At 47.4% G+C, this 26,870-nt stretch overlaps 1 protein-coding gene and 1 pseudogene across 1 annotated transcript; both read left to right on the top strand.

Annotated features, from left to right (window-relative positions):
* The first annotated feature begins 1,195 nt into the window (after window positions 1-1,195).
* NHLH1 (nescient helix-loop-helix 1) lies at window positions 1,196-1,597 on the top strand. Its single transcript, XM_036091467.1, has one exon. It carries the CDS (start codon window positions 1,196-1,198, stop codon window positions 1,595-1,597), a length of 402 nt encoding a protein of 133 aa, XP_035947360.1.
* Window positions 1,598-20,261: 18,664 nt separating this feature from the next.
* LOC144382513 (cytochrome c oxidase subunit 6B1 pseudogene) lies at window positions 20,262-20,530 on the top strand (annotated as a pseudogene).
* The last annotated feature ends 6,340 nt before the right edge of the window (window positions 20,531-26,870 follow it).

Below are 26,870 nucleotides of genomic sequence, written 5' to 3'. Positions count from 1 at the left end.
TGTCCATATCTTCTTTATTCTGACTAGGGCTACAGTGAACATGGAAGTGCAGATATCTCTTTGAGATCCTGATTTCCATTTTGGGGGGATACCATCCAGAAGTGGGATTGCTAGATCAGCTGGTTGTTCTATTTTTAAATTGGGGGGGACCTCCATTAGGTTTTCCATAGTGATTGCACCATTTTGCAATTCCACCAACACACCAACATGGCACAAGGGACTCAGTTTCTCCACATCCTCACCAACACCTGTTATTTGATGTTGTTTTTGTTTTGACAGTAGCCATCCTCACGGGGGTGAGGTTTTAGCTCATTGTGGTTTTGATTTGCTTTTCTCTGATGATGAGTGATGTGGGGCATCTTTTCATGCCTGCTGGCCATCTGTGTATCATCTTTGGAGAAATGTCTGTTCAAGTTCTTGGCCCATTTTTTAATTGAGGGATCTGATGTTTTGTTGTTGTCGGGGTTCTGTATAATATTCTGGATATTCACCCCTCATCAGATATATGATTTGCATGTATTTTCTCCCGCAGCTTGCCTTTTCACTCTTCTGATTGTGGCCTTTGACTTAAAAAGTTTTCAAGTTTGACATAGTCCCATTTGTCCTTTTTTGCTTTGTTGCCTTCCTTTTGGCATCATATCCAAGAAATCACTGACTGCCAAGTCCAATGTCATGAAGATTTCCCCTGTGTTTTCTTCTAGGAGCTGTCTAGTTTTAGGTCTTTAATCCTCCTGCTGGGTTATGTTCTGCCCCCCCACCCGCCCCCACTCCGTCTCACCTCTCCTCCTTTCCTGATGCTCCCTTCCCGGATTCTCTTCTTACCATCTTTCCTCCTACTCCTGTACGCCTGTCCACCTGCCTGTCTCTCCCAGACCGCCACCCCTCCCCATGTTTCTGCTGTTCTCCCCCCCCAGTACCTCCCTGCTCCCAACGCATCTCCGACCTTCCTCTTGCCCTCCCCATCTCCGAGCTGTCCCCTAATTCCTCCCTCCACCCCAATCAATTTCTTCTTCTCTCCTCCAGGCTCGGCACTGGAACCCTGACCATGGGACCTTGAAGTGGCTCTGACCTCCTCAGCTCAGTGGCAGACCCCACTCCCCCAGGCCCCTCCTGCCCCTCCCACAAACAGCTTGCAGGCTCCCAGAGGGAGGGGTGGGGAGGAGATCCTGATCTCGCAGGGCAGGGGGCTTCCATCATGATGCTCAACTCAGACACGGTGGAGCTGGACCTGCCTCCCACCCACTCCGAGACCGAGTCAGGCTTCAGCGACTGCGGGGGCGGGGCGGGCCCCGACGGGGCTGGGCCTGGGGGTCCCGGAGGGGGCCAGGCCCGGGGCCTGGAGCCCGGAGAGCCCGGCCGGAAAGACCTGCAGCACCTGAGCCGGGAGGAGCGGCGGCGCCGGCGCCGGGCCACGGCCAAGTACCGCACGGCCCACGCCACGCGGGAGCGAATCCGCGTGGAAGCCTTCAACCTGGCCTTCGCCGAGCTGCGCAAGCTGCTGCCCACGCTGCCCCCCGACAAGAAGCTGTCCAAGATCGAGATCCTGCGCCTGGCCATCTGCTACATCTCCTACCTGAACCACGTGCTGGACGTCTGACGGGGCCTGCCTCCGGCCTCGCGGGAGTCCCCCGGCCCCCTCCCCCGCCCCTGCACCCCGGCACGGAGTCCCGCAGGCCCCGGGGCGCAGGCAGGGTGCCCCCCGCAGGTGCCTGCTGGCTGGCGGCTAGCGGGAGCCAGACCTCCTCTTACCGACCCCGGGGCCCCCCCGGAGGGCGAATCTCATGTACCTCCCACCGTTTGTGGTTGGGGCCCAGCTGGTCAGAAATGTTTGCCTGGGTGGTCGGTGTACAGTTCTTGCGGGGGTTCCTAAGCGGCCCCCCTAGCTCTCTCAAGGGCTGCTGCCTCTTCTACCCCCACGACCAAATTTTCGGAGACCCCAGATTCGGTGTCTGTCTCCCATCCTCTTTCCAGCTTCTCCTGCCCGGGAGGGAGGCGGCATCGGCAGGGGAAGGGGGAAGCCTGGGCTCCGAGTGCAAGGGGGGCTTCTTCTCAGACATCTCAGCCCAGCACTGGTGGCCCGAGGGCCAGGCACGGCCAGGCAGGGGGCTCCTGAGACAGCTCCTGCCAGGGCAGTCGTAGCAGCGGGGATCGCGGAAAAACGCTACCTGTTTTCTCTCGTTCCTGAGGCTCAGCACAGACAGACCTCGATCTTACTTGGTAGTGAGTGCCTTGCCCTCTCTAAGCTCCCTGCCCCCTCCCACCCAGCATCCCAATTTTCTCCCTCCCTGTGTACAGCTGTTGAAAGGGTAATCGATCTAGATCCTGGAGGAGGGGATGATGGCCCCAGACCCAGCCCAGAGAATCAGCAGAGGGCCTAGGCAGTGGGTGAGCCAGATCGCACATCTGCTTCCTCCATCCCAGCCCACTGGGAAAATGTGCAAAACCCACCCGCCTTCCTCCCTCAGATGCAGGGGGGAGGCTCTATTCCTGCCCTCTGGGAATGCTCAGCTCTCTGGGACCTAGGGCCAGTTCATTATAGATAGATTTTTTTCTCCTTCCTTAAGCTTGGCTTCAGCAAGGGAAGACACCCCCCACCCCACTCCCCACTCCCAGGCTCTCTGCACTTCCCCCCCATATGTTGCTTAGCCCCCTCTGCTCACAGCAGCCCAGGGTCAGCAGTGGAATGAAGGGCCAGAGGGCAGGTGCAGAAGAAGTGAGCTCACGGTCCTTCCCATGCTCCCTCCTCCCCGACACCAGACTCCGCGCTCTACAAGGATATTATTTATTTACGTATTTATTTATTTATTCATCTATTTATTTACTTATTTATTTATAAATATTACTATTTATTGCCGAGTTGTGCACTTTGGGGTAGAGTGAGGGGGCTCCTGGCACTCCTAGCTGGGTCTCTCTTGCTTCCTCCCCGGTTACTCTTTTCCCTTTCTTACTCCTTCTGCAAGCTCCAGGTGTGTGGGGAGATCCTCTCTGCTCACCACACCCATATCCCTTCCTCAGATCCATCTGTCCGGACACCCAGTCCTCTGGGATGGTGCCCTTCCCCCAGCTCCAGGGCTCCTGGACCCTTCCGTAGCTCTCTCCACCCCCAGACAGTCGCACCCCAGTCCTGCCTGCCTCTTTTCTCTCTCTAGCCCTCTCCCATGACCTCTCACTTCTTCCTGATAGCCCCAACAGCAGGCCCCCCCCGCCGGGGTCTGTGTCCTGTGTCCTGTGTGTGATCCCCTCCCATTGCATTTCCGATTTCATACGAAAAGAAAAATTAAAGTGACCTCGTTCTAGCACCAGGTATGGCTGTGGATCATTCGGTTGGGTTTAGCAGCTGGCCTAGGCATGGAGGGTCCTAGGCTTTGAAGGCTCTTCTGATGGGGCTTTGAGAGCTCAGTGTGGTGGGTACACAGAGAGAGGAAGGGGCCACAGGGTAAAGAGGTGCAGGGAAGGGTGTAACACACAGGTCCCAGACCTGCCCACCGAGAGTCCCATGTACCTCCATCTTGGTATTCATTGAGCGACACTTTCTGACCCCTCTGGTATTGTGCTTCTGCTCTGCTCTCTCTGGGCCTGAGGATGAGCTTGAGTTCCCAGGGGAACCCAAGTAACACACGTGTCTGTAGGTCCATGCTGCTGGGAAAAGCCATGACATAAAATCTGTCTCTCCTCATTGTTGTCTCTGAGCTGGGTCAGTATTCATTGCAATTTGTTCTTGGCCCACTTTATGTTCCGCAACCTGAAGATATGGGGGAGAACATAATGGACAACCTGGGACTCAGAGAGGGAAGGGAGAGGGATAAAAAGGAGCTCTGAAAGAATATCAAAGGACTCCTGGAAGAGACCCTACAGTCAATTTATAGATGAGGACACTAAAGCCCAGAGAGGAGGGGGGCCTTGCCCAAGGTCACACAGCTAGTCGGGGCAGAAGTAAAGTTCAAACCTAGGTCCTTTACATCCTGTACTGCCAACACCCCACTTCCCTGAAATGACCCAGCCTGCCAGGTGAGACTCTGTGGGCCTCATATTTTAACAAGAACCCCAATAAACCAGAGAGTATTCAGTTTTGTGGCCAAGAAGGCAAAAGGTCTGGAGACAACTTTGCAGAAGGAATAGCTGAAAAACTGAGGCTATGTGTCTTCACAAGAGCAGCCTCAGGGGGCAATATGGTCCTTAGCTTCAAATATTGAGAGAAGAAACAAAAACAAGACATGCTGGGAGGCCCCAGGGAAGCAGAACCAGGACCAGTAGGGAGAAGTTATAGGAAACAGATTTTAACTCGAAGAAAAACCTTTCAACACCTGGAGCTGTCCAGCAACGGAAGTGCCTGCCTCGAGGAGGAGGAATCCAAATAGACGGGCTGGAGCGAGGACCACAGACGGAAACCAGCGAGTCCATTCCTGCCTCCCTGGAACACTGGCTAGGTAAACTCAAAGATCCTTTCCAAACTGGAGGCCCTCTGGGAAGTCTGAAGGCAAGCAATGGGAGGGAAATGCTGAGACATGTCCGGACTCCGAAGGTGCTGTTTTCATCCCTGACATGAGCGGCAAGAGGGGTTTAAGTTAGACTGAGGGAGAAACCCCCACACATCTTCCCTTCCCCATTTGCATTAGACGAAATGTGCTCTGCCCAGAGCCTGGCAAGAGGGAGGGCTGCACAGAGACCAGGGAGAACCTGAGGACTATAGGGCTGGAGCTGGAAGGGAGCATGGCCGTCACCGGATCCAACACCTTTGTTCTGAAGGCAGGTAAGCCACTGTCCACAAAGGCCATGTGACTCACCCATGCTGGTGGACTGGGGTTACAACCGTGTCCTCCATTCCTGGCCCTGGAGCTCAGTGCCTTCCCCTGCACAGCAGCCCCAGCCCTCGGAGCTCCCTGCCTCCCCCCTTGTCACTTTGCCCCGCTGGAGAGCAGAAGGGGTTGCTGGGCCCCTCTGCTCAGGGATCCCTCAGGGCCTGGGGGTGGGGGGGCAGCCGCAGCTGTTCTGCTAGCTCCAAATTTCTTCAGATAATCAATTGGCCTCGGCTGCCGCTCTGCTCCACAGGACCAGGACTGGAGAAGCTGGAGGTGGGGAGGAGGAGGGGGAGGGGGCAGGGGGCCGGGCGCTGGGAGAGGGGACTGTCTGGGAGACCCAAGTCCCCAGGCTGAGGACTGAGGGAAAGTGGGAGCTCCGGGCTAACACCCAGGGAGGGAGGGACAGAATGTCAGGAGAGGAGGCATCTGGGGCCCTCGTTCTACATCCTCCAAAACCTGTCAGGTGGGCCAGTGGGCTGGGCAACCGGGGGGGGGGGCACCCGGCACGAGTGGGACTTGAGCACCTCACCCCCCCTTTCCTCCTCCAGCCCCTTCTCACCCCTGCCAGCCCCTTCCAGCTGTCCATGCCCTCCTTCTAGTTACGTAGGCCCTGACCCGCCAGTGCTCTGCCCCTTTCTCAGCAAAGCCCACCCCCGGTGGCAGAGCCCCCAGCAGGCCCCAGAGGCTTGAGAGTGGAGGGGAGGCTCTTAGCCACTCCTCCCGCCTTCACACACACGCGCGCACACACACACACACACACACACACTCACGAACACACACACACTCTGTGTAGGCTGCCAGGCATATGGCCCCTTTGTGCCGCACAATGGAGGCCCTGCCATGCCCCTTTCCAGGCTGGGCATGGGGCTTCCTCTCCCTCCTCTTCCTCACCTCCCTTCCTTCTCCATCCCCCACGCAGGGCCGGCCTGTGCCTCCTCTTCTGCCTCTAGCTGGACCTCCCCTCCCTCCATCTTTCTGCCTCTTGTTTGCTCACTTGCTTGCGTCCTTTCCTGAGCCCCCGAGGTCTGGGCGAAGCCTGTGTAGAGAAGAAAGAAGTGGACAGAAGGCCACAGTCCTTGAAGGCTGGTTCGAGGAGAGAAGAAGGAAGCAAGCGGAGCGGGAGTGGGGGAGAAGCGAGGCAGTGTTGGGATGGAGGGGACAGAGAGCCCGCCGCTGGCAGCCAGAGGACCTGAGTCCAAGCTCCATATTCACCTTCACTCGCGGCGCCGTAACAAGCAAACCACACGCGCTCCCTGGGTCTCAGCAGTAAGACCTGCCTCACAAGGGTGTTCTGAGCATGAAATGAGATCATCCCGGCAGGGCTCAGCATGAATGCCCACTAAATGGCACAGTAAGGGGCAGTTAGGAGCAGGGCCAACCTGTACTGTTGTACACTCTGTGCACTGTACAAGGTGCCAGGCCAAGGCAGGGAAGGGGCCTGACATCTAACCAGAGCCAGCGGTCATGCCGGTGGTGCCAGTGAGGGTGCAGCATCCCCCGACAGGGGGCCCTGGAGCCGACCCCTCGTGTGGGTTCCCGGGCGTGAACTTACAGGGGTCCAACCGAAAACTCAGAGTCCCGACAACCTTGGAAACCAGGACAGAGTGGGAGGGGACCGAGAGGCTATGGGGAGCCCCGAAGGGGAGGTTCCTTAGCTCCGTCTTCCCTGGAAAGTGGGGCAAAGCTGAACTATGAATTCTGCTACACCCATCAAGGAGACGCTGCAGCTGAGAAGGGGGGGGGCTTAGAAGCAGGAGAGGAGGGAGAGCCTGGGGGGGTCGGTGGGTAGAGATGAGAACACGGTGTGGGTGGAAGGACCTCTGGCTCTTGGTCCTCCTCCCGGGTCCGCACTTAAGCAAGGTTTCCGGAGCCGCTCTGATCATCACTTGTTGAACACTGCCCCCTGCCGGCGCCCGGCGGAGCCGTCTCACTTCCCTCTCGGGCGGGAGCCGCCACCAAACTGGGAGAGGTCTGTCCAGAGGGGGACAAAAGGTGAGGGAGATGTGGTGGGAGCTGCAATCCAGAATTCTGTTCTTGTCAAGAGTTTCTGGAAGGTGCATGGCGGGGTGGTTGCTGACTGGGGATGACTAGGGTCTAGAATTCGTGGGTGTTTCATTTACGTATGTTAATGCTGTATCATTTCCAGATGGATTGTTTTCCTGCCTGTGTCCATTTCATTTGCTGTGTGTCCGTGTGTGTGTGTGTGTGTGTGTGTGTGTGTGTGTGTGTGTGTGTGTGTTCTGTCTCTGGGGTGCTCGTCTGCTTCTGTGCCGCTGTCCCGGCGAACATATGTGTGCTTGTTTCTATGTCCTTTTTTATGTGGGAGTCTGAGTGTTGGCTTTATGGGGGAGCGCTAGAAGTGGCTTCATTTCCTCTCCTTCCCTCCACCTAGACCTCTGCCTTCCACCAGCCACATGGCCACCTGCAGGCGACAGTCTTTTGGTGGCTCTTGCCTCATTTGGACCAAGCTCAGAGCCTCGCTCTGGCTTTACCCAGGATTCTTGAGCCTCCTAAGTGGGGCCTCGGGCTTGACGCCCAAGTGGATGGAGACTGGGAGGGCCCTGAGCCCAGAGCCACCTACCTCCCTCTCGTCCTTACTGGCATGGAACCTCCAGCCTTCTCCTTTTATTACCTTCTGGCTGACCTCCTTCATTAGTCAATCCCCTTTTATTCAATGCCCTATACATTTACTGAAGAGCCAGTGTGGGCCAGACACTGTTCTAGGTTCTGAAATACGAGGCTGTCCGACAGGGAGGGGGTGTGGGGAGACAGACGTGTAAACACACCAACCCCGAGAGTGAAAAGCACATGCAAGGACTGGAGTCCCGGAGCCAAGGAGAAGGATGGGCTCAGAGGCCGTGCTGGTGAGGGAGGGAGAAGGTCACATCCGAGCTGGGCTTTGAAAACGGTGGGGGTTGGCCAGGTCTGCACAGGTGTTCGCAGACAATTCTGTGATGGGCTGCCAGGACCCCCCTTCACAAATCTCCTCCTCCTCTGGATGGGGGCACTCACTTCCCCAGCTGCAGCAGAGTCCCTCCTCAGGAGCTGCGTCGGGAGGAAGACAGCTGCCTTGTGTGAGGTCGTGCTCCCTCCCTAGGGTAGTCTGGTTGTGGGGGTTACAGAGTCCCTGTCCCGGGCAGCCAAGAAGGGCCGGCTCCGCTTGAGACCCCCTCCCCCGTGATGGCCAGAGCATCGCATTTCAGCTCCCCCCTCTGCTCCCTGCAGCCTCTCTTACACCTCACAGGTGTTCCCAAGAGCGCACCTGAGAGGGCTCTCCTGCCTGAGAATCCGTTTCCCAGAAAATCCCACCTAAGCCCTGATGTTCCAAGTAGGAAGCACTGTTAAGTACAAGGCACGGAACAAGACTGCACTCTAAGCAGTGTGGTTTGTTGGGATATAAAACGCAAGGGGCTAGTGGGACACAAGAGTGGTGGGAGTGTCCTGGAGAGGTAAGCAGGGGTGGGTCAGGAGAGGTAAGCAGGGGTGGGTCAGGAGAGGTCCCGGGTGTCATGCTCCCTATGTGGCCACATAGCAGAGGGAACGGCCGTTCCCTAGTAGGGCAGGTACACACCATCAGATGGACATTGTAGACACGTCACTGTAGGAGTAGGTGTGGAGAGAGACGAGCTAGGGCTCAGATCTGTGCGGGAACAGTTTTAGGAGGCTATAGCAAGGTCATAGGCAAGGTCATAGGCAAGGTCAGCGAGCGCAGACAAGAGTCTGTATTGAAGCAGCGGCAGAGGGAACGGAGAAGAGAAGACAGTCTGGGGAAAGCTATTTAAACGAGATTCAGTAGGGCTGGGTGATGGGTTAAACATAGTGGGCTAGAGACGGGCCCCCAGGGGTCCCACGTGGGAGCCTGGATGGACAGAAGTGCTCCCTTCCAAAATAGACCACAGAGGAGGAGAGACGTGCAGGGAACTGTAGGGGCATGGTGGCCATAGCGGGGACATTCCAGGGAGAGTGGGACAAACACATGGAGGAGCCTTCCGTGGTGTAGTCCGGAAGGAAGTTGCTCTCTGGGTTTTTGTCGAACAGCTGGACCTATTTACTAGGACGTCTCCTAGAAATCTGCGACTCCATAACCCCAAACAGGCCTCCCTCTCCTCTCCTCCCTCAACCCCACTTTTCCCTGGGTGTTCCTCACATGAATAAATGGCACCCTCCACATTCAGTTGCCCTGGCTGTCATGCTTCTGTCCCTCCCCTGCCATCGCTGATCCATCATCATCGTCTATCCGTCTTACCTTCTAATCATGTCACTGAGCTGTTTCTATCTTTCCACCAGTCTACCCCCACTTTCCTGCACTGGTCTCCTTGCCTCTTGGCTTCCTCCCCTTAAATCTGCCCTCCAGACCGCCATCAGAGTGACCCACCCAAAAGGCAAATCTAATCAGAACAGGTCTATACTCAAATTCTTTTAATGGCTCCCCATTATTTCTCAAATAAAATCCTAATTCCTCAACATGGCATGGAAGTCCTTTCAGGGTGCGGCTCCTGCTTGTCTTTCGGCCCCACCCTGCCATTCCACCTTCTGAGAGTCCCAGACTCTCTGGCACACTCCATATGGTTCCCTGCTCACGTGCCTTTGCTCACGTGGTTCCTCCTCCTACCTCACCTATGTAAGTACTAATCATCCTTCAACACAGTGTGGATGTCTTCTCCTCCGGGACACCTCCTGACGCGGTGTGCCTTCCTAGAGCCCCAAGTTCGGCACCTCCTATGCCCCTTAGCTTTCCATGCATATCTTTGCGATTGCCCTCCCCACATTGAATTCTACTGAAATCATCTGTCAACTCTCATGTGGGTTTTAGGGTGACGTGGGGTTGAATTACTTGAAATCTCTCTGAGCATCTGTTTTCTCATCAGAGATAGCATGTAAAGCCCTTACCCCAATGCTAGTGCATAACAATGTTCAATAAATGGTGGTTATATTAGCATAATTTTTGTTATTACCTTCCTTTTCAATTTGCTGAGTTGTCCTCCCAACATCCACCTGTTGCCATTTTATTTTATTTTTATTTTTAAAAATTTTTTTAAAGATTTTATTTTTAAGTAATCTCTACACCCAACGCGAGGCTGGAACTCACAACTCGGAGATCAAGAGTCACACGCTGTACCCGCTGAGCTTGCCAGGCGCCCCGCCACCTGTTACCATTTTACCTTGAGAATATGTATTTGTTCATATACTCTAGTCCATTTGACATTTCAGATGGGTTTCTCATAAGTTATTTCCCTCCAGAAGCTTTGTCTTATCTTTTCACTTCACTAGAAACCATAAGATTTCTTATTCTCTCTATCTCTCTATCATCTATCGATCTATTTTGAGATGGAGAAAGAGAGAGAGCGCCCCGGATTTCTCATTTTAAAAAAGTGTTTCAAAAAGTACCAAAGTAAGGGGTGCCTGAGTGGCTCAGTTGGTTAAGCGACTGCCTTCGGCTCAGGTCATGATCCTGGAGTCCCAGGATCGAGTCCCGCATCGGGCTCCCTGCTCAGCAGGGAGTCTGCTTCTCCCTCTGACCCTCCCCCCTCTCATGTGCTCTCTCTCTCTCATTCTCTCTCTCTCAAATAAATAAATAAATAAATCTTTAAAAAAAAAAAAAAGTACCAAAGTAAGATATGTCTATCGTAACAAATTCAAATAATACTAAATTACATAGAGTTAAAGGGTGTGAACCCTGAGTGGCTCAGTCAGTTAAGCATCTAACTCTTGATCTCAGCTCAGGTCTTGATCTCAGGGTAGTGAGTTCAAGCCCTGCATTGGGCTGCATGCTGGGTGTAGAGCCTACTTAAAAAAAAAAAAGTAAATGTATGACCCCTACATACCAATTGTGTAGGTATGAATTGCACACCCCTCCTCAGAAGTAATTCATATTAACCATTTGGTCTGTATCCTTTCAGACTTTTTCAATTTTTGCAAATATATAGAAATGTATAGATGCATGCATTTAAAATTATGTTGTACATTGACCATTAGACTTTAACTTAATATGTACTGCTACTTAGTTTTTCTTTAACAATACATTATAAACATCTTTTTATATCTGTACATAGAGACGAACTTCACTTTTTAAACTTCTCACTAGGACATATGTATTATAATTCATATAACCATCCTCCTGCTGATGGACATTTAAGCTAATTCCAATATTTGTTCTGAATAATGCTGCAGTGTACCACATCATTCTATGCATATATATTTGTGCACTTACGTGAGCATTTTTGGAGGGTAGATTCTTAGAAATGGAACTGCTGTATTAAAGAGAATATACCTTTGAATTTTTTTTTTAAAGATTTTATTTATTCGACAGAGACCGAGCACAAGCAGGGGGAGCAGCAGAGAGAGGGAGAAGCAGGCTCCCCACTGAGCAAGGAGCCTCGACAGAGGGATGGAGGGACATGGGACTGGATCCCAGGACCCTGGGATCATGACCTGAGCCAAAGGCAGATGCTTAACTGACTGAGCCACCCAGGCATCCCTACCTTTAAAATTTTGATACTTCCGAACTGCCTTCCAGAAAGTCCTTATCAGGACAATGCTTCCCACCACACACGAGAATCTACATTTCTTCACACCCTTCATCGCAATGAATATTAGCATTCTTTTAATTTTTTTTCCAAATCAATAGGCAAAAGGGAATATGGAGTTTTTCTTAATATTTTCTTCATTTTGAGATTGATGGTAATAGTTTTATATGGTCATTAGAGCTTGTATTTCTTCTGTTCATATCTTTGGCCTCTTGAAAAAAGCTAATTCGTTTTTCTTCATTTTATGCTACATTTTTTTTCTTTAAAAAATACAATGTATTTTAAGTAAAACAGTGCTTTTGTTCTTCTTCTGTTTAGCTGGTATCATCTATTAAATCCCCCAGTTTGTGGCACACTAAATAATTGGTCCACACCTCCCTTTTTGCTGCCTCTTTTTTCCATCCCTGTTCCCACTTTCCTTGCCACCCCAGCCACAGGCATGCTCTCATTTATTTAGTCATTTGACTCTCCTTTCACTCCCATATTGACACATACATGTATCCCTGATCAATACGTTACATTATTTTGTGTGTTTTACATTTCAGGCCAATCGTGTGGAATAACATCTCATTCTGTTTTACTTTTCCTTTTTCTTCTTACTAAACATTGTGTTTTAAGATACTGTTCTGCTTTGGCTATGGAATGAATAAATCATGGGATGAAAGGCACAGCATAGGGAACAGAGTCGATGGTGCTGTAACAGGGCTGTAAGGGGACAGAGGGTAGCTCCGCTTGCGGTGAGCACAGTGTAACGTCTAGACTTGTTATCACTATGTTGTACACCTGAAACTAATGTAACATTGTGCATCAACCATACTTCAATAACCGTAAGTAAGACTGAAACGTCAAAAACTTCTCTTCTGGCTTTCTGTCCCCACTTCTACCCGCCTGCTGTGCCAGCTGAGGGCTCCCCTGCGCCTCGTATCCATGCCTTGCAAAATTCATCAAGGACTTTCTGCTCAGGGCCAGCAAAAGGATGCCAAATCTATCAATATCAGGAAAACTAAGGATAACGTGACGTTTAAAGTTCGATGCAGCAGGTAACTTCATACCTTGGTACTCACAGACACGAAGAAGGCAGAGGAAGATAAAGCAGTCCCTGCCCCCAGGTTTGGCAGTGAAGGAGCGGAAACGAACATGACACACCCAAGTGTGCTGCAGGGTTTCAGGGTTCTTGTCTCATGGAGTCCAAGAATGAATCTGAAGGACAAAAGGGTGAAGTGAAGTGAAAGTTTTACTAACTGAAAGTGAGAACAGAAAGGAAAAAAAAGAGCTCTCTAGAATGACAGGGGTCTAGAATGCGGAGGGCTTTTATGGTCGGTCTTTTATAGGCAACTGACCAGGGAACTTGGTACATTTCTTGTCAATATCATGGCAGATTTGTGAATATCATGTCTATATTTAGAACAAACATGGTGGACTCCTAACTATCATGAGCACAAACAAGGTGTTCTTGTAAATATCATGTCTATTTCTCTACATCTGGGATTTCTGTGAGCCTGGTTACCAAGCCCCCTGAGTGACCCTAGTCTTGGTGTCCCCTACCTCTCTCTCCCTACCCAACCTCACCTGTCCCCTACTCAATTTGAACTGTATCAAAATTTTAAAAATTCTCTAAAAAACACACATACAAAAACTTCTATTCTGCTTTAATATATGAGATGGAATTTAAAAACAACATATGGTGAACTAGTTCATTCTTTTTTTAAAAAGATGTTATTTATTTATTTGACAGAGAGAGAGAGTACAAACAGGGAGAGCAGCAGAGGGAGAAACAGACTCCCCGCTGAGCAAGGAGCCCCATATGGGGCTCTATTCCAGGACCCTGGGATCATGACCTGAGCTGAAGGCAGATGCTTAACGGACTGAGCCACCCAGATGCCCCTACGTCATTCTTTTTATCTACATATACCTTGTGCACACTCTACCATGTATTTAATATACAAGGTTGTTTCCCAATTTTTTTTGCTGCAATGAATTTCCTTGAATATGTCATTTTATATATCTTTTGTAGGATTATTTTTGTAACGTTATCCTAGGAATAGAACCAGATTATAGACTATACACATATTCAGTTTACTAGACACTTCTAAGTTGTGCTACAGAAACTATTAGTTTAGACTACAGCAGCAGCTCAGGATTATCCTGTTTCCCACCACCTCACGAGCACTTGATACTCACCAACTTCTAAATTTTGCTGCCGATGTAGTTGTAACAATAGGTATTTATTTCCTGTTTGGTCTGATTTTGGGGGAATTTTCCAATTGATTGTATGATCTCTAGCATTATAGGATTGTAAGATCTGTAGGATTATGGATAGTAAGTCTTTTGCCATGGAGACATTTTTATTTGGTCAAATTTATAATCTTTTCTTCTATGGCTTCTGTATTTTGGGCCTTCGATTTCCCTGCTTCAAGATCATAAAAGAAAGAAAGGGGGAAAAAAAAAAAACTCCATTGCTTTTGTCAACCAAGTGGAGAGTCTGTAAAGCAACCAAAAGCACGCATTTGGGGTCTTAGGGATTGTAATTCCCAAGGCGCAAAGCTTGGAGTTGACCGAAATTGTAATCGTGCTCCCAATTTTGAGAGGGGAGTGCAGGCTTATAAAGACAAAAGCCACAAAACTTGTCTTGAAATAATTATGACTGGTGCTGCAGAGATGAAACTGCCTAATGCATGAATGGCTGTTCAGCCAACAGGTGTTACGTTACCTCCATCTCTGTCCGAAGGAGAAGGATGTGCTCCGGGAGGTGGTCCAGGTGCAAATGACAAGTTGCAATTGACCAAAACCAAGAGTTTATGATGCTCCAAGAACTGAAACAGGAGAAGACACAGGCCCTGCCTTCTCAGGATCTTCCTTACCCTATTTTGAATGACTCTTAGCAATGCTCACTTCACTTAGGAATCTTCTTTCACACTCTCTTCTAATACTTACAGTATTATTATTGCTTTGGTGGTAATGTTGTTTACCCTAAATGAGGTAAGAATCCAAGTTTACTTTTTCCAATAGTTACCCAGTTATCCTAATACCATTTATTGAACAGTCTGTCTTTTCTTTATTGAAAGAACAATTTTCTTTCATTTGCAATATAGTTGTATATTATTTCTTTTTCTTTCTTTTCTTTTTTTTTAGTTTTGAGAGTTCTTTATATAATCTAATACAAGTTCTTTATCCAATATGCAATATGCAAATATTTCCCCCAGTCTGTGACTTGTCTTTTCACTTCTTAAAAGTGTCTTTTGAAAACAGAAGTTCTCGATTTTGGTAAAGTCAAATTTATCATTTTATATTTTGTGAAAATTAATAAAGGGAAGCTTTATTAAAGTGGAATCCAGAGGCTAGAAGGGAGAGCCATATTACTCAATGTCAAATGCTGGAAGAATTGACAATTACAGATCCCAGCAGAAGAATCATCAATGGGAAAGAATGATCAACAACAGGTCCCAACAGGAAAAGATGTACATTGAATCTTCTACAAGGAATCAGCCACCCCTGCAACTCAGCCAATGTGTGACCCTCATCACCCTCAACTCTTTTTTTCCTTCCATAGACTTTGATTCAAAACAACCTCTCCCAACTTCCTTCTTCTCTCTCTCTCTTTTAAAACAGATTTTATTTATTCATTTGATGCAGAGAAAGAGCATTCACGAAGCGGGCGGGGGGGGGACGGTGGGGAGGGGCAGAGGGAGAGGGAGAAGCAGGCTCCTCGCTGAGCTGGGAGCCCAATGCAGGACACGGAGCTCAATCCCAGGACCCTGAGATCATGACCTGAGTAGACACTCAACCATCTGAGCCACCCAGGCACCCCTGAACCTCCTTCTTCTCCATAAAATGACTTTCCTCTTTGTTGGGTTTGCCTATGATTTTGCCATAGTTTGCATGTCCTGAATTTCAATTCTCTGTTATTGAATAAACCCATTTTTTTTTGGCTGGTGGTGTAACTGACTTTTATTTTTAAGATTAACCATCTTTTGTGGATCATGCTTTTAGTGTCATATTTGAGAAATCTTTGCTTAGCTGAAAGTTGCAAAGATTTTCTCCTATGTTTTCTTCTGGAAGTTATGTCTTACATTTAATTTTGTGATCAATTTTGAGTTAATTTTTATGTGTGATGCCAGGTATGGATTGATGCCCTCCTCCTCCTTCTCCTCCTCCTCCTCTTCCTCCTTTTCTTTTCTTTTTTTGGCATGTAGTTACCCAACTGTCCTATATTGAAAAGACTGTCCCTTCTCTACTGCATTGCCTTTGCACGTTTGTCAAAAATCAATTGACCATATGTATGTGGATGTACTTATGAACTCTCTATTCTGCTCCACTGATTTATTTGTCTTTTTTTATGCCTATACTATACTATCTTAATTACAGTAGCTTTGAAATAAATCTTGAATTTATACAAGTCTTTCAGCTGTATTCTTCTTTATCAAAGTTGTTTTGGCTGCTCTAGGCCCTTTGCATTTCCATATGACACTTAGAATCAGATCATCACCAATTTCAATCAACATTGCTGTGATTTTGTTTGGGACTACATTAAATGTTTAGATCAATTTGGGGGAATTGAAGTCTTAATAATATTGAGCCTTCCGATCCATGGGTAATATATATCTTGCCATTTATTTAGGTCTTTTTCTTTTTTTTTTTTTCTTTGAAAGAGCACAAGCAGGCATGGGGAGGGGCAGAGGGAGAAGGAGAGGCAGAGAGAGAATCCCAACCAGACTCCTTGCTCATAACAGAGCCAGAGGCAGGGCTCAATCTCATGACCCTGATATCATGACCTGAGCCGAAATCAAAAGTCCGATGCTCAACTGACTGAGCACCCAGGCTCCCCTATTTAGGTCTTTTTTTACTTATATGAGCAATGTTTTGGAGTTTTCAGTGCACATCTTTTGTCAGATTTATTCCTAAGTATTTTATGGGTTTTTTGATGCTATAATCAATAATATTTTTAAATTTAACTTTTGAGTGTTCATTGCTAGTGTTTTGGATTAAATTGTGTGACCCCAAGATATATATTGAAGTCCTAATCTGTGGTACCCATGAATGTAATCTTATTTGGAAGTAGGGTCTTTGCAGATATAATCCCAGTTAAGATGAGGTCATACTGGAGTAGGGTGGGCCCTCAATCCAATAAGATTGGTGTCCTTATAAGAAAGAAACTTGGACACAGACATGCAGAGAGGGAAAATGATATAGAAACCCACAGGGAGGGGTGCCTGCCTTCAGCTCAGGTCATGATCCCAAGGTCCTGGGATCAAGCCCCGCATCGGGCTCCCTGCTCCGCGGGAAGCCTGCTTCTCCCACTCTCCCTGCTTATGTTAACTCTCTCGCTGTGTCTCTCTCTGTCAAATAAATAAAATCTTTAAAAAAAACCCACAAGGAAAAGACAATGGAGGTAGAAATTGGAGTGATGCATTTACAAGCCAAGGAACACTTGGATTGCCAGAAGACACTGGAAGCTAAAAGAGGCAAGGAGGGATTCTCCCCTAGATCCTTCAGTGAGAGCATGGCCCTACCAATACCTTGGTATCAGACTTCCAGCGTCCAGAACGTGAAAGAATAAATTTCTGCTGTTTTAAGCCATCCCAGTCTGTGAGACTGTTATGGCAGCCAAGGGAAATTAATGCAACTAGTAGGTAGGAACACAATTGATTTCTGCATATTGATCTTATATCCTGAAAGCATGCTAACCTCAGTTGTTAGATCTAGTAACTTTTTTGTAGATTTCATTGAATTTTCTGTATAGATGATTATGTCATCTTTGAATAAAAAAGATTTTACTTCAGGGCACCTGGGTGGGAGCCTGCTTCTTCCTCTCCCTCTCACTCTGTTGCTCCCCCTGCTTGTGCTCTTTCCCACTCTCTCTCCTGCTCTCTGTCAAATAAATAAATAAAAATCTTTAAAAAAAATAAAGTAAAAAAACAATTTTACTTCTTCCTTTCCAATCTGGATGCCATTATTTATCTTTCTTGCCTTATTGCACTGGCTAAAGCCTCCAGTATAATGCTGAAGAACAGTGGTGAGAGCAGATATCCTTGCCTTGTTCCTGATTTTAGGAGGAAAGCATTCAATCTTTTACTATGATGTTTTTACATGATGTTATCGTGTGTGTGTGTAGATGCCTTTATGTGGTTGAAGAAGTTTCCTTCTATTCCAAATTTCTTGAGACTTTTTTTAATCAGAAATTTATATTGGATTTTTGTCAAATGTGTTTTTGATAGATGTTAAGATGATCATATGTTTTCTTGTCTTTTCTTTTTGTTTTTTCTTTTTTAATTGTTAGAAATGTTTTCAGTGTTTCAGATGTTTACTCCACTTTGCATTTTTGGTCATGATATGTACTATCCTTTTTATATAATGTTGGATTTTATTTACTAAAATGTTATTAAAGGTTTTTGCATCTGTATTCATATGCAGCATTGGTCTATAGTTTTCTTGTAATGTCTTTGTCTCATTCTGGTGTTAGAGTAACGTCAGCTATGTATAATGAGTTGGGACGTATTCCCTATGCTTCAGTTTTCTGAAAGAGTTTGTGTGAAATTGGTATTATATCTTTTTTTCTTAAATGTTTGGTAGAATTCACCAGTAAAGCTATTTAGGTCTGGTGTTTCCTTTGTGGGAAAGTGTTTGTTTGTTTCATTTTGTTTTTTAAGATTTTATTTATTTATTTGAGAAAGCACCAGCGAGAACACAAGTGGGGGGAGTGGAGAGGCAGAAGGAGAGGGAGAAGCAGATTCCCTGCTGAGCAGGGAAGCCCGATACAAGGCTTGATCCCAGGACCCTGAGATCATGACCTGAGCCAAAGGCCAACTGAGCCATCCAGGCGCCCCTTTGTGGGAAGATTTTTAACTACAATTCAATCTGCTTAATAGCTATAGGGTAATATAGGTGATCTATTTCTTCTTGAGTGAGTTTGATATTTTATTATTTTCTTTCTTTTAAAGATTTTATTTATTTATTTATTCATTCGAGACACAGAGATAGAGAGAGAGAGAGAGAGCATGAGCAGGGGGAGAAGCAGAGGGAGGGGGAGAAGCAGACTGCCCGCTGAGCAGGGAGCCCGATGCGGGGCTCGATCCCAGGACCCTGGGATCATGACCTGAGCCGAAGTCAGACACTTAACCATCTGAACTACCCAGGCACCCCTCTTTTATTATTTTCAACTAAGCTGTCAAATGTTTTGCATAAATTCTCCTATTATTCTTTTAGTATCTTTAGAATCTGTAGTGATGTAGTCTCTCTTATTCCTGATATTAATCATTTGTGGTTTTTTCTTGTTTGTTTGGTAAGTCTGACTAGATTTATCTATTTTTCCTATCTTCTCACAGAACCAGCTTTTGGTTCTTAATTTTCATTCAGTTCAAAAATTTAAATTTTCTCTTTGATTTCTTCTTTTCCCCGTGAATTATTTAGAACGGTGTTGTTTAGTTTCCAAATATTTGGGGGATTTTCCAGATACCCTTCTATTATTGACATACAATTTAATACCACTGTGGTCAGAGAATATATTTTGTATGATTTCATTCCATTTATTTATTTACTTATATACTTATTTTTAAAGATTTTATTTTTAAATAATCTCTACATCCAACATGGGGTTCAAATTCACAACTCTGAGATCAAGAATTACACGCTCTACCAACTGAGCCAGCCAGGCACCCCAGATCGCATCCCTTTTAAGTTTACCAAGACTTCTTTTATGGCCTAAGATATGGTCTATCTTGGTAAATGTTCCATGCACACTTGAAAAGAATGTGTATCCTGCCGTTATTGAGTGGAATGTTCCATAAATGTCAATTTTGGTCAAGTTAATTGATAGTGTTGGTCAAGTCCTTAAATATCTTTACTGATTTTTTGTTCACTTGTCCTATCAATTACTGAGATATAAGTATTGTCATTTCTAGTTATAATCACAGATTCATCCATTTCTCCTTATAGTTCTATCAATTTTTGCTTTGTGTACTTTGCATCTCTGTTATTAGGTACATAAATACCTAAAATTTGTTATGTCTTCTTTTTTTTTTTTTTTAAAGATTTTATTTTAAAGCAATCTCTACATCCAATGTGGGGCTTGAACTCACAACCTCAAGATCAAGAGTCCCATGCTCTACCAATTCAGCCAGCTAGGTGCCCCTCAAATTGTTATGTCTTCTTGATGAATTGACCAGTTTATCATTATGAAATGACGCTCTTTATTCCTAGTAATACTCTTTGCCCTTAAATCTACTCTATCTAGTTTTAATATAGCCATTCCAAGTTTATTTTGATTAGTGTTAGCGTGTTATATATTTTGCCATCCTTTTACCTTTAACTTATTCATGTCTTTATATAGTGAAAGGGATTTCTTGTAGGCAGTATATAGTTAGGTATTGCTTTTGCAATCCAATCTGACAAGCTCTGTCTTTTAATTGGTGTGTTTACTTTTTTAAGATTTTATTTATTTATTTGAGAGAGTGAGTGAGTGAGAGAGAGAGCACAAGCCAGGCGGAGAGGCAGAGGGAGAAGCAGACTCCCTGCTGAGCAGGGAGCCCGATGTGGGGCTCGATCCCAGGACCCTGGGATCATAACCTGAGCCAAAGGCAGACACTTAACCAACTGAGCCACCGAGGCACTCCTAATTGGTATGTTTAGATCATTTACATTTAATGTGATTATTGACATAGTTGGGTTTAAATTTTCCATCTTGCTATTTGTCACCTATTTGTACCATCTGTCCTTTGTTTTTGTTTTTTTCCTTCTTTTCTGCCTTTTTCTCAATAATGTAAATAACTGAAATTCAAAATAGAAAATATGGAGAAAGACTTGGGATTTTACAGATTAAACTGGTGGTGACAGGAATGGCTTAATAGAGAAAATATCAGGTCGTAATTCTGCTTGTGGTCCAACTCCGGCATCTTTGCTGAGGGTCACATTGAGCTGTGAGTGCAGGGATGGCTTTAGAGTCCTCACCATGGCAGAAGACATCAAGACCAAAATCAGGAACTACCAGACTGCCCGTTTTGACAGCCACTTCCCCAACCAGAACCAGACTAGGAACTGCTGGCAGAACTCCCTGGACTTCCAGCACCGTGAGAAGGCAGCGATTGCTAAAGGGGTGATGTCTCTGTGTGTGAATGGTACCGGCCTGTGTACAAGTCCCTCTACCCCATATCCTGGATGTCAGCCCGGGACGACTGCTGGGCTGAAAGCACATTTCCTGGGAAGATCTGAACTGGCTCCACCCACCTCTCCTCTATCCTCCATCCTTCTCCCAGGGTGGCAAAGGGGGACCTGTGCACAAGGTGATCCCCACCCTGGGATCTTGAATCATGGCTTAACTAATAATAAATACTTGTTGGAGGGCGCCTGGGTGGCTCAGATGGTTAAGCATCTGCCTTCGGCTCAGGTCATGATCTCAGGGTCCTGGGATCGAGTCCCGCATCGGGCTCCCTGCTCCTTGGGAGCCTGCTTCTCCCTCTGCCTCTCTTTCTCTCTCTCTCTCTCTGTCTCTCATGAATAAATAAAAAAATAAAAAATAAAATAAAAAAAAATAAATACTTGTTGGAAAAGTGTAAGACTGTGTATGTGTAAAAGAGCCAGATGATTGGGCAAGAAGTTGGGGTGGGAATTAATACCTTGATCAATAAGAGGGGCTTCAGGGTGATTGTTTTTTTCTGTTTTGTTTTGTTCTATGTTATTAAATTGACCACCTTCTCTTTTAAAAAAATAGAGAGAATGTCATTTGATCTGGACCTTGAAATATTTTGGATCAGGGTGATGGTGGATGGGAGGCAGCCATCTTGAGGGAATAGGATGAGCAAAGGGGATGGAGACAGGAAAGTATGTGTTTGGTTCAGGAGAAAATGGATTATGCAGATGGTCAGAGGAAGAGTGGCAGGAGAAGATGTGAGGGTACGTATACTATTGCCAGCTTCCTATGGACGCCCCACCCTGACGGCCTGCAGATACCTAAGCCACCTGTCAACTCAAACCCCTTATCTGCCTTCAAACCTACTCTCTCTCAGAAGCCCATAATTTGATGTGTGGCATCACCATTTTCCTTAATATCTATACCAGAAGGCTCTGAGTCATCTTAAATGCCTCTTTGTTCCTCAACTCTATCCATCCCACCCCCAGGTCACCTCTCCAATTTGAACTTTCCTTTCTATCCCCCTGGTCTTGGAGCCAGCACTTGCTTGCTCTCATTCTTGTGCTCTCTCTCTCTTTCTCTCTCTCTCTCTCTCTCCCCTCAACTACTGCATTAGCCTTCTCACTGGTCTCCCCATTTCTAGATTCGTCTTCCTTCACACCATCTTTCACACAGGGACTAACTCCCTGTACCCCCTGAAAATGGATGTGAAATTCTATGTGTGTTTTTTCCTGCGGAAACCTGTAGCTTTCATTAAAGTCTCAAAGACAGCGACAGTCCACAAAAAGCTAAGAGTGACTGCCTTGTATCTTTGATGTTCAGTTAATGTAGTGCAGTTGACAGACTACTGAACAAGAAGTCAGGAGACCTAGGGCGCCTGGGTGGCTCAGTCGGTTAAGGGTCCAACTCTTGATTCTGGCTCAGGTCATAATCTCAGGGTCTTGAGCTCAAGTCCTGCATTAGGCTCCAAGCTGGGTGTGGAGCCTGCTTAAGATTCTCTCTGTCCCTCTCCCTCTGCCCCTCCCCATCCCTCTCTTAAAAAAAAATATCGGGAGACCTAGGTTCTAGCTCTGGTGCTGCCACTAACTTGCTGATGATCGGGGGCAATGTTACCCGCTCTGCACCTTTTCCTCATCTGTAAAATAGAGAACGATCTCTTCCAGTCTCAAAATGTTATTATTTTATTACTTACAAGTAGATTCCTTTAACATCAAGTATTCCACAGTTTATTTCTTCTCAGGCTCTTCTCCTCTGTTCTGTTCCACTAGACAAACATTTACTGTTGTGTGGTGTTCACCGAGCGAAGCTCTGCATTTAGAAAATAAATAAAGCACTGCTTCTCCCACTTCAGAAACTCACAGACCAGCTGTGCAGACAGATATGTAAATGAGAAATTACCATACAATGTCATAAAATGCAGAGCTCTGGAAGCACAGCCCTTCCAAAGGAGGGGCTCTGGGGGAGGGGCATCTAACTTTGCTTGGGCAAGTTGGGGAGGCCTCAAAGAGGAGAACACAGCTGAGTCTGGAGGTATGAACAGAACTTTCTGAGCAGAGAAGGAGGGGGATGACATTTCAGGCAAAGGAAACACATATGAAGGTAGAGGGAGGCAGTCACAGAGTCCCAACTGGGCAGAACAGCCCATACCTGAGGATACTTTGAATGTATGCATGTTGAAGACTTGGGTTTTGAACGCACAGGAAGTAACAGGAGAGAGGGCTGTAGGGGAGAGTGAGTCAGGTACTCAAGGCCCTCACACAGAGTGCCAAGAAGTCTTGACTTCACCCCTTGACAGTGGGGAACCACCGGATTGTTTTAGGCAAGGGAGTGACCGTCTGATTTCTCTTTCTCAGAAAAAGCACACTGGCCGTGGAGGGGAAGATACATTGGAAGCATACGATGCAAGTTTGGAAGTGAGAAAGGTCTGAATAAGCCAAGGGAGTGGGGGGTGGAGGGAAGGTAATGTGTTCCCTTTAAACCTATTACACCCAAAGAAGAGCCGAGTTAAAATGTCCAGCAGGATGCTGGAAATATGAGTCTGATGCTCAGAAGAAGGATCTGGATTTAGGAGCATGAATAAGTAAGTGCTGATGGAAGGCACGAGAGAGAATGACAGTACTCTGGGAGAGCCCGTAAGGTGAGGCATAAAGGGGCCGAACGCTGAGTCCCGGGAAATATCAGTGTTTGAAGTCAGGAGAAGAGATTGAGAGGATGGGTGAGATGCAGGAAGCCAAGGGGTGAAGGGAGGAAGGAGGATGGTGATGAGGAGGGTTGGATGAGAAGGAGGGGAGAGGGAGCAGTGCAGCAAAGGGAGCCTGCAGAGTGGAGGGCCCTATTTTATGTTGTTCTGCCAGCTGGGCAAGGATGAGCCAGGGGGCCCAAGTTAGACACGGGAGAGACTGGGGGAAACATGGGCACACGAAAGGACAGCATCTAAGGCAAACCCGGAGGAAGGATCCTTGGCAAGGGACGTGGGGCATTTATTCTGGTGAGGAGGGAGGAAGGAAATCAGAAAGAGTTTGCTTTAGTGGTTCTCACATTAGAATCACTGAGATAACTTTTAAAAAGCGCCAATAGTTGGGTGCACCTTGGAAATTTCTGGTTTAATTACTCTGGGATGGGTCCTGGGCATTGGTATGTTGTCAGAGCTTCCCAGGTGATTAAAATCTGCAGTCAAGGTTTGAGAACCACTGGTTTAATTGTAGGTAACTCTTTAGACTGGTGATAACAGGATGGGGTTTGAGGAACCTCGCACTTGATAAAGGTTGGATGACAGGGGATGGTAAAGTTTTGGGACAGGTGAGGACTACAGAAAGAGAAGGAAGTTAGAAGGGAGCTAACACCAATTTAGTGACTTATGTGCCATTGATGTAGAAATGAATGAGGCTCTGTCCTTGTTCTCAAAGAGACCAGGAGCTTAGTGAAGAGAGAGACACCTCGCGACAACCCTATGATACACAGCGTTCTTAACCAGTTAAGATGTTTTGCTATTTTGTTTCCTTTCTCACTAAAAATGAAAAAAAGAAAAATCCAGCTGTTTCACAGTGTAGACTGGATCCCGAAATACTTTTGTAAGCATCGAGAGGTGCCTCTCTAGGAAAGTGGGTACTAGTGAAAGAGCTCTAATTATCCTGGGAGATAGAACTGTGCCCAGTTTTGGGGCGCCCGGGTGGCTCAGTCGTTAAGCGTCTGCCTTCAGCTCAGGTCATGATCCTGGGGTCCTGGGATCGAGCCCCACATTGGGTTCCCTGCTCCACGGGAAGTCTGCTTCTCCCTCTCCCCCTGCTTGTGTTCCCTCTCTCGCTGTGTCTCTCTCTGTCAAATAAATAAAATCTTAAAAAAAAAAGAACAGTGCCCAGTTTTATCAGCAGGGCTCTAGGAAGATGGTGGTTGTGGCTGGGATGTGGGCATGACTGGGGTCACCTGTACCTGGGAGTTGGCTGAAATTGCTCATCACTCAACATTGAAAGACTCTGATGGCCATCCTGCTAGGGGGTGAAGCTTCCGTGGTTAAGCAAAGTCCTAAGGATACGCCTTTCTAAACAGCGGTGCTGGGAAAGGGCTCTACTTTTCACCAGAGTGGAAGACCTAACATTTGCCACTGTGGTCTGGGCCTGACTTCCGGGAACAGCCTCATCTGCACCGGAAGCAGGCCCTCCTCTCAGCTGGGATTTTCCTTTAGAGAGTGTCCATCGCCACTTCACGAGGCTTTTGCATCCTCCCTGGAGGTGAAACCTCCACGGCTCCTGAGAGGCCTCTGGTCAGCCTGTTCTATCCCTACTGCCTGAGGCCTGTGAGGTTCTAGAAAGCACTAGGAATCTTGTAAGGTACCTAACAAAGAGGGCAAGTTTGATTGAGAACTGACTGGGGCATGATGTGTATATGGAAAGGGTTCCTTCTGTTACCTTATTAGTCCCATTTTATATAAACAGGAATTGAGCCCGGAAGAAATGAAGAAACTTGCCCATGTCCTCAAAGCTAGGAGCTGTGTTTTTGAAATTAATAAATAATAATAAATATAATAATCTGTTCCACTCTATTGTCCTTCAGGGTCCTGACTCCCTCTGTCACTGTGGGTTGAGGCCCTTGGGAAAATCCCAGTTGGATGTCACCTCAGTGTCCTCTTCCCTCCTAGAGTTAGCCTAGGTCCCTTGGGCCCTAGGATACACGGACCTCCTCTTTGGATCTCCATTTCTTCACTCTGTGAATCCAGATGGGTTTCCATTCTAGGGGTGAGCGTGGAAGGTAGCCCAGAGAATTGCTGCATGGGACACATCACACCAGTTAGAATGAATGTTGGACCTCGCCTCTGTAATCCAGTGCTTTTGTTGCAGAGGTAGAATTGAAAGCCTCCTATCTCACCCTCGGAGAGGAGAAAGGAGAGCTTGAGTTTATTCCAGCTCGATGCCCGGTATCTGTTAATCCTGAAGCTTTATCTGTTGACATCCTGACTTAGGTTTTGGCTTTAGGTGGGGCCAGTCTACAGAACTGTTATTCCAGATATCTATAATTCTGATTCTTTGGGCCTTTCTGAGTCTTGTGAAACAGGCTAGCATCATGTGAACATACTTCATGCTGAAGCTAGTGCCCCAACAGTGGGTCAAATTAGACACTCGCTGCCTGGCACGGGGTGGGGTGCGCTCGGGGCAGGGCTGGGAACACCTAAGCCTGCTCTGCCTCCCTTTCCCCTTCCCAGCTTTTCTGCCACGTGTCCTTCATATACCGCCAGGATCACGGGTGCAGCCTGGTGCCGGGCACGTGACAGGCACCAAGCACCTGGACTCAGTACACAGGGACTTGGGTCCTGGAAATAATGATTCTGCATATCGCATGCAGTCTTGGTAGTGAGTCACTTGCTCACTCGTGGTGTGCGATGGGGGCGGGGGGTGGTGAGGAGAAGCAAGGGCTAAGGAGAAGGGAAGTGTTTCCTAAGGTTTTCCATCTTTGAGTGCTAACCATGCAGAAGAAGGTGGCTCTGTCCTCGTGGTTGGTTAGGTTAGAATGGACAACTGTGAAGGATAAGCTTCAGTCTCAGAGAAAAAATTTCATTAGGGAGGAGCAGAAATCCCAAACAAGCTGAGAACCTCTTTCCCTTGGGACTTCTTAATCACAGGGTGGGGTGAGAAGGTTATCAGGACTGAAAGCCCAAAGATGTTGAGATGGTGAGAAGACGTGCAAGGGATAAGTATGCGCAGGTGCTTTTGAAGTATTACTATTCTAGGTAAGTGCAGGGTTGCGCAACAGTAATAAGATAATATAATAATACTTTAAGCTTTTGCTCACTCCAAAGGGCATAAGGACTTCCCACAGCCCAGGCTTTTATGATGGGGGAGACTCTTGGGGGGTTCAGAGCTATTGCCCCACTTCAGGAAGCCCAGCTGGTTCCTTGGAATGCTCCAAGGCAGAAATGCCCCAATTGTGTGGGATGTTTTGGGATACCTACATCCCCTGTCTAGTACCCCCAACTCCAAGGTATCTGAAGCCCCTAGGGCCAAGAGCCTGCGTGATTGGGGTTAAGGACCTGATAGGCCTTTGGAGGTTTCCTGGGAGAAGCGCCCCTCTCCCCTACATCCAAGTTCCCTGCCCCTGCGCCTCCCCCTCTCTCGCTCCCCCAGGGCAGGGCTCCCTTTGTAATTAATCCCAACGCTCAAACCAGAGGGGAGGAAAAAAGTGTTAATGAGGGAGCGTCCCATACTGACTGGGCGGTCGCCGCTCGCAGCTAGAACACCGAGTAATTAAATTATTTTTGGAAGCAGGGGGAGGGGGGCTGCGGTGGTGCTGGTGTCGGGGAAATCCCCGTATGCACGGGAAGCGGGGAGCGTCTCCTGCCACTAATTAAAATCAGAAACGACTCTCCCTTCTCGCAGCCCTGGGGGGGTGGGGGAGGAAATCAATCTTTCCACGTCCCACATTGGACTCTGT

This window comes from Halichoerus grypus, chromosome 7 (genome assembly GCF_964656455.1).
Source record: "Halichoerus grypus chromosome 7, mHalGry1.hap1.1, whole genome shotgun sequence".
NCBI lineage: Eukaryota > Metazoa > Chordata > Mammalia > Carnivora > Phocidae > Halichoerus > Halichoerus grypus.
This window is presented reverse-complemented; position numbering and strand designations above follow the sequence as displayed.